Raw genomic sequence first — 19,624 nt, 5'->3', positions numbered from 1 at the left:
ATGTCTTCTTCCACACCACAAAGAGAATACTTGAAATTCTATCGAACCCTCATTTTGTTGGCCTGGCAGTGGTTTTTCCACATTATCTCATCTCCCCAAGCATCGTGTGAGTCCCTGCCTGCCTGCATGCGCATATGTAGTAGAGTGCTCAACACATGCCTGTTGAATAGTTCGAAATGATGAATCGTATCGTCTAAGTAAGGAAGTAGACCCATCCTATGGGACTCCAGAGGCAACTGTGGACCCAAAGGTGAGGTTCAGGGATGGAAGATTTCAGCCTATGGGAAAAAGGTTTTCTAATTGTGGTTTTGCAGTATAATAGGAGGCTCTGAAGAGCACCATCAAAAGGTTTCAATTACAGAGAGAAAGTCTTCCTGACTAGGCAGGCAGCTAGATTCCAAAGCTAGGGAGAATCCTTCCTGCTCAATGACTCTAAGATTCTAAATTTATTACAAAACAAATAAACCACCTCAGTGCTGGGGAATGCCCGTGTTCTTCCATGTGAGAAAGCCTCATGGTTCCAGTTCACAGTGATGGCTGCTGTCTCAGCTGACCCAGCCACACACTCACAGAGGAAGAAGAGGGAGAGACACCCAACTGTTGTTCCTGAATTTAATCCTCAGCTTGCTCTTGTAAGCTCTGCTCTTCTAAGAAAAGGCACATGTGGGGGCAGCTGAGTGGGGTATGGGACTCAGGAGCATTTTTACCTCATCTAGCAAATGACACCCACCCCCTTGGAAGAGATGGGGGTGTTTAGGAAGAATGTAAGGTATCTTCTGAGGGGGAGGAAGCATCCACAGAAACAGTTGCACTCAAAACCTGATGCTTAATGTGGAAACTCTGATCTTCGCAGCCCTACTTTACCATGAGGAACGCCTCTACCGTTTTTGCTGCCAACAGTTAGATGTTTATCTATGTGAATAATGCTCTGATATAGTTGCAAAATCACCATTTAGAAACCCATGCCACAGAGAGTCTTGAGAAAAGGCATGTTAAAGCATTATGATATACAAAGTAGAGAGCAGCTTCATATCTCTGAGAGAAAGGAAAGAAAGGAAAATGGCTCCATACCTCCATGCATGGCATCTATACGGATCTTTAGTCGGTTTGGACCAGAAAGCAGTTCTTTCAGTGCATTGAAATCAAAGATGTTTCTCAGCATTGTAGCATAAGCCTCCACTGAATCCACAATTTCCACTGTGAGAATAAAGCAACATTAAAACACGGGAACTAAACACATTAAGAAATATTATCCTCAGGGCACCTGGGTGGCTCAGTCTGCTAAGCGTCCAACTCTTAATTTCAGCTCTCAGGTCATGATCTCAGGGTAGTGAGATTGAGCCCTGTGTCGGGCTCTGTGCTGAGCGTGGAGCATGCTTAGGCTTCTCTCTCTCCCTCTCCTTGCCTCAAAAATTTTTTTAAAAAACAAAAACACTATATCCTGAAATGATTATATTTCTGTAAACCCACAATAGTTATTTTAAATGGATAATTATCAGGACATATGGGTGGCTCAGCAGTTGAGTGTCTGCCTTTGGCTCAGCGTATGATCCTGGAGTCCCGGGATCGAGTCCCACATTGGGTTACCTGCATGGAGCCTGCTTCTCCCTCTGCCTGTGTCTCTGCCTCTCTCTCTCTGCCTCTCATGAATAAATAAATAAATGGATAATTATCAAGTAGCTCCAATACACCCGGGCTGTTACATGATCTCTTTTTTCAATACTAACAATATTCCTGAGAGGTAAATGTTATTAATCTTATTTTATAGACAAGAAAGCTGAGTCTGAAAGGTTAAGTAACTTGCCCACACAGCTGGGATGGGGCACACTTCAGTTTTTTTTTTTTTTTTTTTTTTTATGATAGTCACACAGAGAGAGAGAGAGGCAGAGACACAGGCAGAGGGAGAAGCAGGCTCCATGTTGGGAGCCCGACGTGGGATTCGATCCCGGGTCTCTAGGATCGCGCCCTGGGCCAAAGGCAGGCGCGAAACCGCTGCACCACCCAGGGATCCCCACACTTTGGGTTTTTGACAGAGCTTTGCCTGACTGTAAACTCTGCTCTGCTGCTACACTCACTCCTCGCCTATTACCGTAAGAAGCATATTTTGGTGTCACAAGTAACAGAAAACGTAATGCCCGCTTTTCTTTCCTTTTTCTAGGCCAATTGCCATAGGACTTGATGGTAAAAAAAAAAAAGCAGGGAAAAAATTTTTTAATAAATCACTTTTCACATGCACTGCTGAAGGAATAAAACAAATATAAGGACTTAGTATTGCTCTGGTAGGACGTGCAGGGGTCTGAACATTTTCAAAACATTAAGAGTTTAAGCAATTCTCTACTGGTGTTTTCTAAACCCTAAGAATGTCTTCAAGGTATACCAAGGTGCTAGTTTGTCTTTGGTAGGATGCAACTGCCAGCTCTTGATGTGTAGGTTCAAACAAAAAAATGCATTCCATCAAATTGCAATCCAGAGGAATGAGTACATGTTGGAACAGTCCAAACGCAAGTTCCATTACTAACCATCTCATCCTCGTGTTAATATGAACAACGTTATAAACATTTACTCCATCAGTTACCGTTAATACCTTGGCACTCAACCACAAAGTGTCTACCACAGTTTCCTATGTAGGGAGTTTCAATTTAGCCCCCAAGAAGGCTTATTTTGACTTTAGTGAGTTTTAAGGCAGGAAAAATAAAGATTCAAAGCCCAGTCTTCGGAACCATTCACACCTGAGTCTGAATCTGGTTACCACTCACTGACTATGGGATCTTAAGCCTGTCATGTAACCTCTCCCAACCTTTGTTTCCTCATCTGGAAACACTGAATTGAGACAGTGCTGCCCTCACAAGGGCTCTGCAAGAATAGAGCAGGATAATGCATGTTAAGAGCTCAGGACGCAATAAAAGCTCAGTAAAAGTTAGCTATGAAGGTCATCTTACAGGTCTTCTGGTCAAGGCTATGCATTTTATGGCTATGGAAGCCAAGGCCGAGAAAGTTGGAAAGGACTATCCAAAGTCACAGGGCTGATACCCAGCAGGGGCCAGAGAGCCCAGGTCTCTGGATTCCCAGACCGAATCACAGAGCTGCTAATGAAGGCATGCAGAGGTTAGTGACCATGATCTTTTCAAAACTGAAGACCCATTTTATTAAAACCTTGGAAGGCAAACTGTTGAAGCTGGAACTAGAGTGAGCAGAGGCAGGAAAGTCAACGTGCCTGTGAATGGTTTGAACTTGTTTTCCAGGTCAAACTGCTGCTTTCCCAGAACTCCAAGGTCTACTTTCAGGTCAGGACAAATTGCATATTCTTCGATTGTCTTGCTGATTTGGAAGATTTTATCGGTTATTGCTTCTGGAGCGGGACCTGGAAATCAAACAGTGAACCGTGGGTCACTTTGTGGAGCTGACTTAAAAATGCAAAGAACACAGAGCTCGTCAATTCCTTTTCACCAGCACATTTGCCATTCCATCATTTAGGCAGCAAAGTATCAAAATTTTCTAGAAGAAAATATCATGTTAATGAGCATTCGTGCATGGCTTCTATATTCAGGTACAGCAGAATAAGAAGCATTCTACTTTCACTGAAAGGAAACAAAGAACTCCTTTGCTAAGGATCAGAACCAGAACCCTGGCCTTCCAAGGCTTCAGTTATTAGTTTATCCTAATGAACATAAATTGACTATCCTCAAAAAGACAGCAAACTCACCTCCATTAGAAATATTAAATTTGATTCCGAAATCTCCATTGGGCCCTCCGGGGTTGTGGCTGGCTGTCAAAATTATCCCACCAATGGCTTTGATCTTTCTAATGATGCAGGATACAGCAGGGGTAGAGAGGATTCCATTCTGCCCAATAACCAAGCGACCAATCTAAGAGAAGAAATTCAGAACACACACACTTTAACATCGATAAATCCAGAGCTACTGCACAAAAAACACCAGAACAACATGCAGATGGACAAAGAAATAGTATTGAACCAGAAAAGGTGTTCTTTAACAAACATCTTTATCTTGGGTTATTATTATCTTATTATGAAGTAGAATATTATTATTATTAAATAGAATCAGCATTGCTGAACAAAGCCATTCCTTCACACAAAGTCATTCCTTTAGATAGTGTTTTGGGACTCTGTAGTTTTAAAATAGTGTATGGTCTGGGGGAGCTCTAAGGCTCTGGCAAGAAAACACAGAGTATTTGAAAGAGTCTTTAAAGAACAGGTTCATAATTTTCACCGAAAAATTGTTAGAAGAAAAAAAAAGAAAAATTGTTAGAAAACTCACATTTTCATCCAATTCAATCATACTTTTAAACTACATTGAGGGAGAGGATATAAGTTTAGCTAGTTAAAGGGATTCTACACAAAGAGAAGGCTTTATATAAATTAGAATTTTCTTAAAAAGTAAAAAGGGCAAACTTTATATGAAGAGTTTTACAAAATGCACCTCATAAATTCATCTTTCTGGCCAAGCCTGGATTTTGATATGGTGGCTTCCTCAAAGCAGGACATACCGACCTGTGTGTGGGTGTACCTGGGTAACCTGCCGGGCCTAAGGCAGAAGATGCTGGCAGTTATCCCTGATTAAACCAGTCAGAACCGCCCACAGGAAAGGGCTACAGGTGGTAGTTTGCTGTGTTATTAACTCATCTTCCCATATCACTCACAGATGCTATCAGCACAGCTCCTAAATCCTCCTTCACTAAAATACAATTTATATTTGTTTCAACATGACCCAAGTTGGAAAAGATGAAGTTCCATCAGTTCCCTTAACACGCTTGGAGAAAACCTAACTACTGCATAAAAAGATTCATAAAACTAGGAGTTTGTGCCCTCATTCCATTCTCCGTTTTGAGAGAAGAAAGGGACAGGAATGTTTTAAACTTTTCTGGTTGTTATTTCTTTTTACCCAGCCCAGATAAGCATGCTTGAAGAAATAACTTATGGTAGAAAATGTATCGATGCTACTTGGATTCCCTGGGAAAGCTTTCCTGGACTGTTACCTTTGCCCCCCTACAAGTCACTGAAAGCTTGTCTGTCTTATCATCAACCCTTCAGCTGTCGACCACCTCCCAGAAAGCAGCCAGTTCATTTCAGTTGTTTCTTGGCTTTCATTTGTCCATCTCAGAACAGTGTTTGTTAGACTAATACATTTGTTATGCCTTGTCTCTGTAAGGAAGTGGTGATGACCAGGGTAGATGCTATACTGAGGCTCCTCTATAGACTAGAGGGACCTGTGGATGGTGTGAAATCAAGATTAATGATTATCCCTGAGCCACAGATTGCTTTCTAAAACCCATGGCATTTTGATTCATTCTCATAGCTGCTCCCTCATACTGTCTTGTAGATGAAGAAGCTGAGGTCCAAAGTTATGATGCTGCTCATTTGTCTATTCTATGCATCCGTCCAAAAGCAATAATAAGTGTTTATGGAAAGTTGGTATGGGAGGCACTGGGAGAGATGACAGGGCAAGGTCATGTGGCAAATTAGTGGCCAGCGATGGCCACTAACTCAATACAGTGGGAACAGTAACATCTCATCCTTCCAGCAGTTTCTGGGTGTGGTTTTGATAAGAGTGAAAGTATATGGTTGAACAGTAGGAGGAGCTTAATTAAGGATGGCAATTTAATTAGCCAGAGTGGGGATGGAGTTATCTGGAAATTGTACTTGCACATCAGGCATACTGACATGTACTCGGATTTTATATGTATTTGGTATGGAAAGGGAGACTGACGAATGAATATTAAGCTGCACCACCCGAGTCACCTCTTACTCTACCATTCGTTATGGTGAAATCTGCAGTCAGTAATGGTCCAAGAACAAGGGGAGTATATTGGGAGTAAGAATAAGAAAGTCAAGAGACCAGAGCAAGGAAGTCCATGGTACCTTCCTTCTCTTCAGCCTAAGAAGAGGTAACAGCTAATCCAAGTCTCTACTCTCAAAGAAGACTCTCTCCTGTGAATCCCACTTGGGAATATTAATCCTCAACCTGATATCGAGGAGATATTACTCTACTACCCTCCTTCCCTTAACAATGTCTGGAGCACTGCCACAGCTCCTGACTCAGGTTCCCCTTTCTCTCTTCCACCTGTACCTCCCTTACTCTACCCTGGCTGAATCCAGCCTTCCAACTCAGGCCCACCTAGTTCATCTTTTTAAACCATACTTTTGTATCTCTCCTCTACTCAAAAACCTTTCCTGTACCATACGATACAGATTTTCCAATTCTAGCTATAGACACAAAAGAAAGCAGGGACTCAAAGAGGTAACTTGTATACCCATATTCATAGCAGAATTATTCACAATAGCCAGAGGTCCATCAACAGGTGAATGCACAAACAAAATATGGTATACACACAGAATATTATTCAACCTTAAAAAAGGAATGCAATTCTGATACATGCTACAACATAAATAAACATTGAAAACAATACCTAGGTAAAATAAGCCAGACACATAAAGATAAGTATTGTAGGATTCCATTTACATGAGGCACATAGAAGAGGCAAATTCATGGGCGCAAAGTAGAACAGAGGTTGCCAGGGTGTGGGGAAGGAAAAATGGGAAGTTACTGTTTAGTGAGTAGAGAGAGTTTCAGATGGGATGAGAAAAAAGCTGTGGAAATGGATAATGGTGACAGTTCCAGAATATGGTGAGTGTAATCAATACCACATAAATGCACACTTAAAAATGGTTGACTTGCTAAAATTTTATGTATAGCTCACCACACAAAAAAATAATTTTAAAAAAGAAAAATCCTTCCTTGTCTCCCAAGTGTCAACCAACTCACAGATAACTCCCTCTACCCAATACTGAAAGTCCATCAAACTGTCTTTTCCTTTCTCTCCCACCCCTCTTTCCCAAGTGACATAATTCACACTACCAGAAAGGATACCTCACTATTTACCCGCCATTTTGTACTCAAACACAACAGAGAGCAAACTAAATTTCCTTTTAAAAAGTAGGGCCTGGTAAAAAATAATAGTAATAATAAATAAATAAATAAATAAATAAATAAATAAATAGGGCCTGGTGTTTTCTTATATTTCACAAAAAAATAAGTTCCATTTTCTTGCCCTGCTAGTCATACATACATATTCTTATTTCTAAACATATCTCTAAGTTTAAAGTTCTGGGGACCAAAATGAGATATCAGTATTATATACAGGGCCCCACTAACGTCTTATTTTGTACATTAAAATGTCCTGTACTTCTTAGCTCACAGAAGCATCATGTAAAAAAAAAAAATTCCTGTAAATGCAGACAGCTCTATGCAAATAAAAACAAAGGGGAAACTCCTAATAAGGGCAAATTATGTTCCACGATCTATAAGTGCCCCAGATAAAGTATAATAAAAAGAAAAAAAATGAAATGATTTTCATTTAGCTCACTAGGCTGAAAAGCCTTCCAAGAATCAGCTTAAGTGTAGAGTGGGTATTGACAGGGGTGAGGAAAAAACACTGACTTCTCCCAAAATCTGTGGCAATGAAATTTCTTTCCTTTACATTTCCTCCCTAGAGCTCTGTCCACAAGCAAAGGGATGTGAAAATAGTCAGAACTGAGGATATGTTAGGAAAAGAAGGAATCAGACCATCTAGGATTTGATAGGCTTTATCAGATTAAAGTGCTTTATTGGTCCTCTAATAAATGTTTTACATAATTCAGTTTGGTTGCATGACTGCTTTAAATGCAACACTATTTTTAATAAAGAATGCCCTTGAGAAGATTTGAAAATATTGCTTGGCTGCCACAGCTCTAACAAATAGGCAGTTACCATATTTAGTCAATTATTATCACTTAAATGTATTATTTAGCAAACCTTCAGATCGTAAATCTGAGCAAATCTATAGGGTCTGCCTAAATTACACATTCCTACCACCTCTTCCACATCCTTCAGCTTCATACAAAAATGAAATGAAGCCAAATATATCACAGCAAAGGGGACAGTGTACCAGATCCACTCAACGATCTAGATATATGCGAAGAAATAATGTTCCTTTCGTTCTTTCTCTCAAGATTAAAAGCATCTTAATACCATTCCCTTTGCAGCTCTCCTCAAAGGTGAAATTTACAGCATGTCACATTTTATCTTAAAAATGTGTATGCTTCATAATAATTTAATATTTGAGTGCTTTATCAGCAATTTTTACATGAGAGGCATTCAGATTCCGCAACAGGGTAGGAAGGAAACTTTGCATTATAAACAAAAGGATCTATAAACATTTTAAAATCTAATTTGGTGGTGTGTTTTTGTTTTTAATTTGGGTTTTGCAATCACACCTGCTTGGCATATTATTAAAACAGACTGACAATGAATGCCCAACACACTTGGTTGCCATGCTAAATTTTTATAAATTCTGAGGGACTGTGTGCTCCAAATTATTGCTAAGTATAATCGAAAACACTAAAAATATGTTTTTGGTGCCATGGAGGAATCTGCAGAGTCAAAACAGAATGTCCTGATGCCTACCTTCCTGCAAATCCTTGAGACTGGTGCAAGATTCCTTCTGATTTGGCTAATTCAGCCAATGCAGTTTTTCACAATGCAGAGCTCCTAGCAGAGCCTCCTTATATTATAGTCTTACAGGAGTTATTAACTCTACCCTACTGCACAAATTCACCGCACACAGGGCTTCTTTGTGTCCAAGGTCATTATAAGCAGGTTCCCCTGTAACAGGTCCTCTTGGTAGGCTTACACCTAACATTTTCCAATTCCCTCCTGGCATTTCTGCATGACTACCAGGATCCACAAACAACAGCATGCCCTGGCTTTTGTTCTCCTGTTTGACAAATGACTGAACTTCAACAAGGAAGCCATTGAAAGAAAACAAAATCCTTCTCTCTCCACCACTCATTAGAGCCTTCTTACACAGGATAGGGTACCCCTGGGGACTAGGTTAGAATGTAGATAAGACAGCTGAAGGCTGGGGGTGTGCTTTAAATGTCTCAAAAGCAACAGGTATTTTTTTCAAGCAAAAGGCAAAAAGTACAACACATAAGGAGCCGAATTTACATTCCTATACCCTAATGTGACTAATGTAATTTCAGGAGTAATATCACAATATATGTTCTCTGAAGTCACAACAAAACGCTAACTGGATGTTAGTAGAACTGAAGTGTAAACAACATACTAATCTTTGTACTTTTGTATATTTCTGCAAAATGAAGAAAGAAACATACGTGGAGAGCCAGATATGTAACAATAATTATCGTATACCAACCCCACTGGCGGCTGCCATCTGCACTATTGTTTCTATCGCCGATTTATTAAAATACCGCCCATCTCCACCAACCACCATTGAGGATCCCTGGCGATCCTTAAGGTCTATGGAAAAGAACAGACTTTGGATGAAATTCTCCAGATAACATGGCTTCGCCTCAAAACAATAGGTTTTCTTCCGTAATCCACTAGTTCCTGGTTTCTGGTCGTAGTAGGGAGCAGTAGCAAAAGTCAACAGGGGGAGAGGCCCTTCTTCCATTTTTCTGTATTTCCCAGAAATCCATTCATCAAAATCACTCATCTTTCATTTTCACCACTTGGCTCAGCGGGTGTCCAGAGAGCAGTCAAGGGTCCTCAAAATAGTTTGTCGATCTGAAGCTGCAACAGTGTCATCTGAGTAACTAAAATAGAGGTCGTGCCTGGACGATCACTCTCAACGAGGAAGCTGATAATTCCTTGCTGTCGTCACCCCCTGTGAAAAGTTACGGGCCACACGCCCACCCACACCCACACCACATCTTCAGAGTTGTTTTGGTGAAGACACTTCTGCCCACATAACCACGCCAAATACCCTTCAATTATTTTTGCCTCATCTCCCCGTTAGATAGCTCCAAAGGATACTGCATGTGGCGGACTTTAGTCACAAACACCGGATGCCTGCCAGACTCCACGCTCAGAGCCCAGGCAAAGATGCAGCAAGTGCAGTCCCAAGAAACAGGCTCCTGAACAGGACACCCTGGTGTGGCTCCCTCTGCTCCCAACACTCCTTAGAGCAGAGCCTTTCTGGGTACTCATCACTGAGAAGGCCATCTGCTGCTACAGTTGGCCCATGCCATCTAGCAAGTTAAAGGTCAATCTTAAAATGGAAGTGAGGGATCTCAGTTACCTCTGGTTTCCTTATATCACCATTATTTTGATACCCAAGTAATTTTTTTTACAAGCCACATGCAATTCCAGTTGGAAGGAAGTCATCCAACAGAACACATTTATTCACTGCCCACCAAGGATTTAACAAAACAGTAATTCAGCTCTAGAAGAACCGTTATCTACAAATACGCCCTGAATGATCAACAGCTTGGTCAGTCCCTGGAACTTAAGGAAATGTGGGAATGGAGACACACCAAATCCTTGAAAATGTAAGCAACACAGGGAGGGGAAAAAAGTATTTTAAGTGCACGAGGTTTGATCAAGTTATTATCTGGAAAAATAATACAAACTTAAAATTAAATTTTTTGTTTTCTCAGTCCCATTCATTCATTCATTCATTCATTCATTTATACATGGGAGACAGAGAGAGAGGCAGAGACAGGCAGAGAGAGAAGCAGCTCCGTGTGGGGAGCTCGATGAAGTATTTGATCTCAGGACCCCGGGAACACCTGAGCCAAAGGCAGACGCTCAACCACCGAGCCATCCAGGCACCCCTCATTTTCTCAGTTTTAAATAGACTTGGCTTTTAAGAAAATATTTTTAGTGAAGCAGATTAAGTCCTATGCATTTGGACTAAACCTAAGATGTTTTTAAGACATTCTACCTGAATAAATTTAACATCCAACCTCCATTTGGTCCCTCAGGTTTTATTAATGATCTATTTAAATGCATACATCTGTCTTTTGTATGTAGTTCAGCAGAAATTGACAATTAATAAACTTCATTGTCAAGGTTTTGGTGAACTTATTAAGGATGCTTAAAAAGTAAACCAGGACTAGTTACACTACATGTTTAGAGTCTGACTTGCACTGGGAGTCCAGGTTTTCACGTGAAACACGAATAATCCCTTGATAAACAAAACCTGGCTATTTTTCGACTAACTCAGTAAGCAAGGTCCAAAAGCAAACAGGATGGGGAGCAGCAGACTGCCTTCTCTGAATCAAGAATGCTCCTTTACTAGGGGGCTGCTCTGTGCAGGACCAGCTGAATGAACAGGCCCAAGAGCCAAAAGCAGCTACTTGGCAAGGAAGCCTGGTCTCCTTCAAGTGACAAATGGTACTGGCCCAAGGGCAGGGAAGACTGAGACATAACATTAAAACAATTCACAAGACTACATCTATTAAGGAAAAAAACAGTTGGCCAAAAGACACTTTTTATAATTTATTTGGGGTCTTTATTTACTTTTTAAAAATAAAATTCTTTAGAAACTAATTTATGAACTAAGCCTGCAGTTTTATTTATTTTTTTAAAGATTGTATTCATTTATTTATGAGAGACACACAGAGCAAGGCAGAGACATAAGCAGAGAAGCTTGCTGTTTTAACAGCAGTTTACATACCCACTGTTTTGTGATTTACAATAAACAGTTTTTTTAATTCTTTTTTTTTTTTTTAAAGTTTGGTGCCAAGTTTTCTCTGGTTCTAGATAGTTTTGCACATTAGGCCAGCATATGTGTCTTGACATATTTAATAATCAATATTTATGAAATATCAACCCAATAATCTTTTCACTGGGAATAACAGAGCAGCCAACCACATAATTGGTAGTTTTCTTAACAAGTTCTTGAAATCCCAGGGCAGACTGAGGGGCAGTTGGTCATAAGGGTGCTCCAACATCCCCAGCTGAAGCTTCTCTGCCCACACATTACAGCATGTTCTCTGCTGCTGGTCTGCCACTCTCTCAGTGAAACTCCTCCTGAAGCTGGAACTAAGAGAGTTAACATTTTGTTAGTTTTTTGCCCATGCATTGATTTTATTTACTGTTTATAGTTAATGCAAATCAATTTCATAGAATGAGAAGTTATGAAGAATCAAGGTATAATCATGAAAATTCAAAATAGATGTTCTGTACAAAAAAATATAAGCATAAAAGTAGGTTTGTTCACAGCATGAGATCCAACAGATCTGGCTTCAAAGGATAGGAAATACTTGCTTTTTTATCTTGAAGCCTGTAGCCACATCACAAGCTAGAACACCTCTGCTTACCAGTGTGTTTTTGTGTGAACCATATCTTGTTTCTAAAAAATTTTTTTACACTCTAAGTTTATAAAAAGCTGCACTTTTCCAGAATTAAACCTGGACCGAGCAACAGTTTCTAATGCATCTAAAAACTGATACAGAAAGTATTCCAAATGTAACTATTCTGATTCTTAAAAGTTAAAAAACAACAGCTTTCCAAAGTAGTTTTGAAGGAAATATTGCAAATTTAGTAATACTGGTGCTTTTCCAATCTGAACCTTGTAGGTACCTGATATGCAATCTTGAGGTTGATTATTATTTGCCTCTTAATTTCAAGATTTTTAAATATACCTCCCGTGTAGATCATCTTCATATTTTAAAAACTGTTTAACACAAAAGGAAACAGATAGCAGTCACTGAGCATCAAGAGATCATGTGTCTACCCTGTAGAATCAGATCACTAAGTGAACCCAGTGGCTGAACCACTGCATCCTTCTTGCAGGAAACATCTAGGCAGGATTGTGGGCCTTCTTACCTTCCTGTGCATGCCTCTTCAGCGAGGCATGGACTGGGGAAGATTCCCTCTCTCATGGCTCTGGCACATGTCAGTAAATACCCAGCAATTTAAGGGCACAGTGATTCCAAGCCTCCACAGAAAAGAGTTCTGTACCCCAGAACAGAGATTAACGCGGCCGGAAACTATATATGTCTGGCACCGTGTCTGTCAATATGCAAAACGAAAGCAAAAAGATGTAACCCTTGCCCTAGAAAAGCTTCTATTCTAAAAATGGGCTTGAGCCATCATTTTATGGACACTGTAGAACTCAACCCCATATAAAAATACGACCAGAAGCAGCAATGTTAGATGAGCTGTGAAGTGTGGTAAAAAAGAAGGGGCGGTAAGAACATGAAGCTTCCTACGGTGTTCAGACTAAGTAGGGCAGCGATTAAGAAACTCATCTGTTTTAGCTTCTCCAGCAAAGGTTGAACTTCATCTTCGGAAACGTTACTGTCGAGCATAGCGAACCCAATTTGGCCTAATGAATTCACCTGCGTTGCGAGTACTCCTTCACAATGACACAAATTACATTTAAACCATATGGGGGATTTAAGGATTACTCCCTTCAGACAAGGAACTTTCATACTGGTCTTGGGTACAATCAATTTCACGATGGCAGAGTTATGAACCCCTTTGCTCCCGGCCTCACAAAGACTTCCAACTCCTGTTGTGAGTTGTGGATACCTCCCTAGTAGAACACAATGGAAACTGCAGGCTTGCCCATCCTTTATTCATTTTGGCTTTCTTTCCATCAGTAAATACTTATTGGGTAGCCAACTACGTTCTTTAGCTGATGCCACAGTACTAGGCATGGGGAAAGGGACCGCTAACCCTGTCTCTGGGGTAAGCACTAGAATGAAAGCTATTAATTGTGCCAAAAGCAGCAGAGATCATCAGACCCCCAGCCTGAAGCCCTGCCCTTGTGACAGCTATGGGTGCCTGCTTGAGTGGTTCAGGTGTGTGACCCAATGGATGGGAAACATTCACTTCTCCCACCAACAGTATGGAAGCATAGAATAAATGTTAGCCCAGGTTAGGCATTGCAAGATAATGCAAAGACCACATGTTTAGAAGCCAGATACAAATCTCTGACTTTCAACTGCATGAGAAATTTAATCTTGAGCAAGTTACTTAACTGAACTAAGCCTGTAAGATGGGGACAGCTCTCAAGGTTGTTCCACGAATTGAATCAGGTGCCATATGTGAAAACACTTAGTGCTGCATCTGGCATCTAGTAGAATGTCAGTAACTGTTAGCCTCCTCACCTTTCCAATCCTCAATTTCCCTATCTCTACAATGGGATAATATCTGCCTCACAAAATTTTTGTGATGAAGACCTCACCAAATGTCTGTGAAAACCTTTGTGAACTAGAAAATGATATAAAATTAGGAATTTTTTTTTTTTCATATTCAGGAGGTGGAGAAGAGAAAGAAGAGCATGGACCTTTGTTCTTAAGTTTATGTCAGAGAAGCCACCCTCGTGTGGTGGCCTTGGCCCTGTCCCAGAGGTATATGAACAGACCTATGGCTCTTGAGAGGTTACAGTAATGGGGTGAGACAGGAGAAACAGTTGGGGCAAGATTACAAAATCTCATGAACCACACTAAAATTTCTTTTGTAGGCACTGTAATCTATGGAAATTTTTAAGCAAAAGGAATCTAAACTGGTATGTTTTTGGAAAACGAATTGGCTGCCAGTGGTACATCAAATAGCTTTGAGAAGGAGAGACTAGAAAAAGATTAACAAGGATGCAAAAACAGATTCCTTCCTCAGCTGAGGCAGCTCTGACAATCCTGATCAATGGGGTCTTGCCCAGAGCTGCTCCTCTGCCGGCTTCCTGCACAAGACTTCAACTCTGAGTCCTTGGGCTACTCTGAGCCCTGTTGGAATTTTCTGCTCCATCATGAAGACACCACCCAAACAGCCTCTTTCCTCTGACTCCTTCTACACATAGTATCTTCCTTCCATTTATCCCCTCTCTTCTCTGAGAACCATCCCTTACCCACCACACAAGAGTAGGCTCCTAGCCATGTTCTACTATAGGACCCTGATGCCAGGCCATGATCACCAGAAGTGGATGCCTGACCAAAACTAGATCAATCATATTTTCCCTCCCAGGTATCTAGAATTAGGACTCAAAAGTATACAGATTTGATTCAGTTAGTCTTTGAACTGGGAAGATAGGTAAACTCAGGAGCTGTGGGCCAGGGACAGTCATGTCATGAGAATATCCATAAATTATGACTGACAGTCACATAATATGTAAGAATACCTGAATCCTACATGCAGGATACAACTGTGAATCATCTAGACGTCTCTAAGATTTGTAGAGCCAATGTACGGAAAGAATTGGAAAACAATTCAGAATAGGATCAAGCATAAAATAGGTTAGATGAGTCTCCTCAAGAGGGTAGGGATTGCGGATTCATTAGACATGAGAATTAGGGAATGTGGTCTGTGAACAAAAGCTGCTTGAGACTCCCTACTGGCATTGTGTTCTGGACAGGGTTGGTTTCATATCCCGATCTCTGGTCAACACGCACTTCAGTCAGCTGACAATGTCACCCCAATTCAATTGGAAAGGTCACCCCTAATTATTTGGGGTGAGAGACTGGTTTTTGAAGAGGGCATTTTTTTAAAGATTGATTGATTTGAGAGAAGGAGAGCAAGTGCATGCACATATGCTCATGCATGGGGAGTTAGGCAGGGGGAGAGGGAAAAAAGAGTCTTAGGTAGGCTCTGAGTGGAGTGTGGAGGAGTGTGGAGCTGATGCAGGGCTTGAGCTCACAACTGTGAGATCATGACCATGTGATCACGACCTGAGCTAAAACCAAGAGCTGGAAATTCAACCAAATATGCCACCCAGATGCTCCTTGAAGAGGGCATATTTAGACACAGAAAGATTTAGAATTAAGTATGCACATGAAATAAATCAAACTCATAGTATACAAATAATAAAATAAATCAGACTTGTAGCATTAATATTTTTGCAGTAAATTTGGGAGAAAATCTAAGTATATTTGGTATTTTAAATATGTTAGGAGAATCTGGGGTATTAGTTTATCTAACAGATTAGTCTTGCATTTCCAATTTATAATGTGTAGTTAAGTAACCTATTTTGACTTACAATTTTAAGGAGGTAAGAGAATTTTATAAAAATATAAACATTGGAACATGCAAGAAAATTTTGTACCATATCCACAGTTTGAAGTTCCAATCATCAGATGCAGATAATTTGCTGTAGTGTTGCAGGGAATAGGGCTGGAAACCCAGCTCTGCTGGTCACTAGCTGTGTGACCTCAGAAAAGTCATTTAGCCTCTTTGTGTGTCCATGGCCTCATCTGTAAAAATGGGAAGAATAACAGACCCCCTAGCTCACTCGCTGTGTGCAGCTATGGTTGAATGAGGTAATACACAGAAAGTTCTAAAACCAGAGCTGGTATAGGATGCCCTAAAAAAGTATCTGCTGTTATCATTATTAGATTATATGAGAACTTGAATATTTTCAAGATTTGCTTGTAAGACAAAGAATTTTAGAAGTATATAAGCCTATTTGATTTATAAATGTGCAATGTTCATAGGAATTTGAGTAAATGACTTTATAACTAAGATCACAAGCGCACACACACACACACACACACACACAGAAACCCACCAACTTACACTGACAACCGAGTCAGCAGAGAGAGAGAGAGGAAAACAAAGCTGAGATAAACTGAGTGGGTAGACAGGGAGTGGCTGCCAAGCTTCCTCCAATCTCAGGCTCCTGGGAGGCTCTGCTTCCACTCTACCATCGGCTTTTGAGAGACACTTCTCCTTCTAAAGCAATCCTCCTGGCAACTCACCGTAGTCTGACCAGCTTCCTATTACTTGCCACCACCTGCAGCCCTTCCCAGCATTGAGCAGAGCTCAGTGGTGTGTGGCTCCCATTTGCCAGCTCTGAGCCATCTGCTGTCCCACCCAGGCAAGAAGAGGAAGAGAGGAAAGCCGTCCTCTTTCTCCCTTTGAGCAACCCCAGTCAACAGCAAGGTGAAAGGCAGAGTAACATTTACTAGTTGGGTCATCTTGGGCAAAATATCTAACTTCTTGGTACTCCTACTTTCTCATCTTTAAAATGGGACCTGAAAATAACACCTACTTAGACTTACTGTGATCATTTTGCAATACATACAAATAAGCAGATCATTATGCTGTATACCTCAAAGTAATATATTACATGTCAATCCTACTTCAATTTAAACTATGCCTCCTTTAAAGTGTTAAAGAAAGAAAACAGTATATACTGCATGGTTTGTTGTATAAAGACACGATGAGTTAATAAAGATAAAGAATAGGATAGCTGGTTTTAGCTCCTTATGAGTCCTACATAAGTGTTAGCCTTTATTACTGCCTTGAATCAATCTGAAACGATGTAGCTGTGTTTCATACCTATTTAAGAGTATATGTGTTTTAACAGAGTTAGGAAATGTCCTTTAAAGAAAAGGAGAAATTATATTAAATGATAAAGAAAGTACAAAGTCTGAAGAATCCCAAGGGCTGGATGGCTCAGAGTTGCACAGAATCTCAGGCTCAAAGACTCCTGGAGCAGGGCAGCCCTGGTGGTGCAGGGGTTTAGTGCTGCCTGCAGCCCAGGGTGTGATCCTGGAGACCCAGGATTGAGTCCCACGTTGGGCTCCCTGCAAGGAGCCTACTTCTCCCTCTGCCTCTCTCTCTCTGTTGCTCATGAATAAATAAATAAATGATCCTAAAAAAAAAAAAAAGACTCCTAGAGCATATTTTGAAATTAAAGACAAAATGGTTGCAACAGAGCAGATACATCCTTTAGCATTGGTCAGTCTGTTGTCCATCTGTTTATCCACCCACGTACCCAGCAGTTACTACATAAACTGCTGCATTCATTTCACCAAACACCATGCACCATGGGAAGAGGACAGACTCAAGTTGTCAAGAAAGAAACTTTTGGTCTAAAGAGAAAGCAATAAGTTGACAAATCATTACAAAAAAAAAAAAAAATAAGAAGTGCTAATCTGGAACATCAAGAGAGAGTTGTGAATTCTCAGAGGTGAGGGAGAAGGTAAGGAAGGCAATCCCCATCTCCACAAATGCCATTCTTAATTCATGTGGTTGAATCTAAAAACAATCTTTGAAGATGCACAAGGGTTGAGAGACCTTCTCCTACATACTACACTTAGGAGGAGGGCTCCTGTTTTATTAGAAATTGCCAATATTCAACCATTTTGACCTATAAAAATGGCAATTTATATAGAATTTTTATGTGTCTTTTACTTCCTTTTTGGAGCATTCTCAAGAAAATTTTCATTTAACTCCCTTAAGAATATTCATTAGGTGCTAATATTGTCCTATATTCTGGATATTACCAGAAACTACATATGGAAACCCCTCAGTTTAAAAAAAAAAAGTAAAAATTAATTAACTAATTAGCTTAAAAAGTAGATCTAAAGAATTGCTTTATTTTCAAATCATTTGTGGTTGCATGCTTCCCTCTTGTGGTGGAAAATGGAAAAACATGCAAGCTATCTCACGACTTCACAAGGAGGCACACTAGCTGGGCTTAGTGGCATCACACCACTCTAGGGGGCCCCATTCACTTCAAATACAATGGGAATCATGCCCCCTCTAGTTTTGTGCCAGTGGTTGGCCCTTTATCAAATGATTAAAACACAGTGGGATTTCTGGGCTTTTAATAAGGGGAAAGGTTTGGTGAGGTTCTCTGTCTCATTATTAAGGATTTTCTCAATTGCACAGCCTGGAAAAACTAGGATGTCCAGCTGTAAGGAAGTGAATGAAGGTGCCCACAAAAAGGGGATGTCTTTCTGTGGAATCTTTGTGAGTCTAAGTTTCTGTGAAATAGAGATAGTAAAGCTTCCTTTAAAAAATCTGAAAGGAAGGACGCCTGGGTGGCTTAGTGGTTGAGCGTCTACTTTCAGCTCCAGGTGTGATCCCAGGGTCCTGGCATCGAGTCCTGCATGGGGCTCCTTGCAGGGAGTCTGCTTCTCCCTCTGCCTATTCTCTGCCCCTATCTCTGTGTCTCTCATGAATAAATAAAAATAAAATCTTTAAAAATAAAAAGTAAAATAAATAAAAAATCTGAAAGTATATGAGAAAAGGCATGTAAAGTACTTATCACCATGTCTTAACCAGAGAGGGGCACTCAATAAAGATTACCCAAACTACCAAAATCAGAAAGACATGTTGAAAAGGACAGATCACATCCTTCTAACACAGCCTCTGATTTCTAGAGCATGCTACACCAGGCAGGAATCAATTAATGCTATAGGAGGGTCTGGGTGGTGAACATGTATAATGGGCCAGGGAAAGGCAGCGGGCAGTGTGTGGGAGGTATGGGAAGTGTGGTAGGGAATCTACGACCCCTGCTCTAACCAAAGGGCTTTGGAATCAGATGGGCCTGGGTCTGAACCCTGCCTTTGCCACCTCTGGCTGTGTACGGCCTTTCTGGCCTCAATTTTCTTATTTGTAAAATAGAGATGACAACACCTGCTTTAGAGGTTGTTGTATACAGGAGATAACCACAGTAGGTCAGTGTGTTGGGCAGTGTTCCAAGAGCTTTATAAGAATTAGCTCATTAGATCTTTACACTTAAGATCAATGCTATCATTCCCAGGCCCATCTTAGGGACAAGGACACCTGGGGATACAGATGATACACATTTATAATCTGCCCAAGGCCAAATAGCTGAGAAATTGTGGAGATGGATTTTGAACACAGGCAATCTGGCTCCAGAGCCCACACACAACCATCATGTTATGCTGCTTCTTACTGTAGTATGTGGCCATGTGAACAGCAAATAATCAACAATAGCTTTTAAAACAGCAATCTAGGGATCCCTCGGTGGCTCAGTGGTTTAGCACCTGCCTTCGGCCTGGGGTGTGATCCTAGAGTCCCAGGATCAAGTCCCACGTTGGGCTTCTTGCATGGAGCCTGCTTCT

General features: G+C 40.7%; 1 protein-coding gene across 2 annotated transcripts in view; it reads right to left on the bottom strand.

Moving 5' to 3' along the window:
* The window catches only part of PGM1 (phosphoglucomutase 1), a 62,339-nt gene that overhangs the window by 25,098 nt on the left and 17,617 nt on the right, over nucleotides 1-19,624 (bottom strand). The window contains exons 1-4 of one of the 2 annotated variants that reach the window (XM_055305809.1): nucleotides 9,214-9,677; nucleotides 3,704-3,866; nucleotides 3,215-3,361; nucleotides 1,072-1,197 (exon numbers count right to left, since the gene is read on the bottom strand). In XM_055305809.1, coding sequence (XP_055161784.1) covers nucleotides 1,072-1,197; nucleotides 3,215-3,361; nucleotides 3,704-3,866; nucleotides 9,214-9,513 — 736 coding nt within the window. In that variant the 5' untranslated portion in view covers nucleotides 9,514-9,677. Of the gene's footprint in view, nucleotides 1-1,071; nucleotides 1,198-3,214; nucleotides 3,362-3,703; nucleotides 3,867-9,213; nucleotides 9,678-19,624 lie in introns of those variants that run through there. The other variant, XM_055305810.1, reaches the window with a different exon arrangement.

The sequence above is a fragment of the Nyctereutes procyonoides genome, unplaced genomic scaffold (genome assembly GCF_905146905.1).
Source record: "Nyctereutes procyonoides isolate TBG_1078 unplaced genomic scaffold, NYPRO_anot_genome, whole genome shotgun sequence".
NCBI lineage: Eukaryota > Metazoa > Chordata > Mammalia > Carnivora > Canidae > Nyctereutes > Nyctereutes procyonoides.
This window is presented reverse-complemented; position numbering and strand designations above follow the sequence as displayed.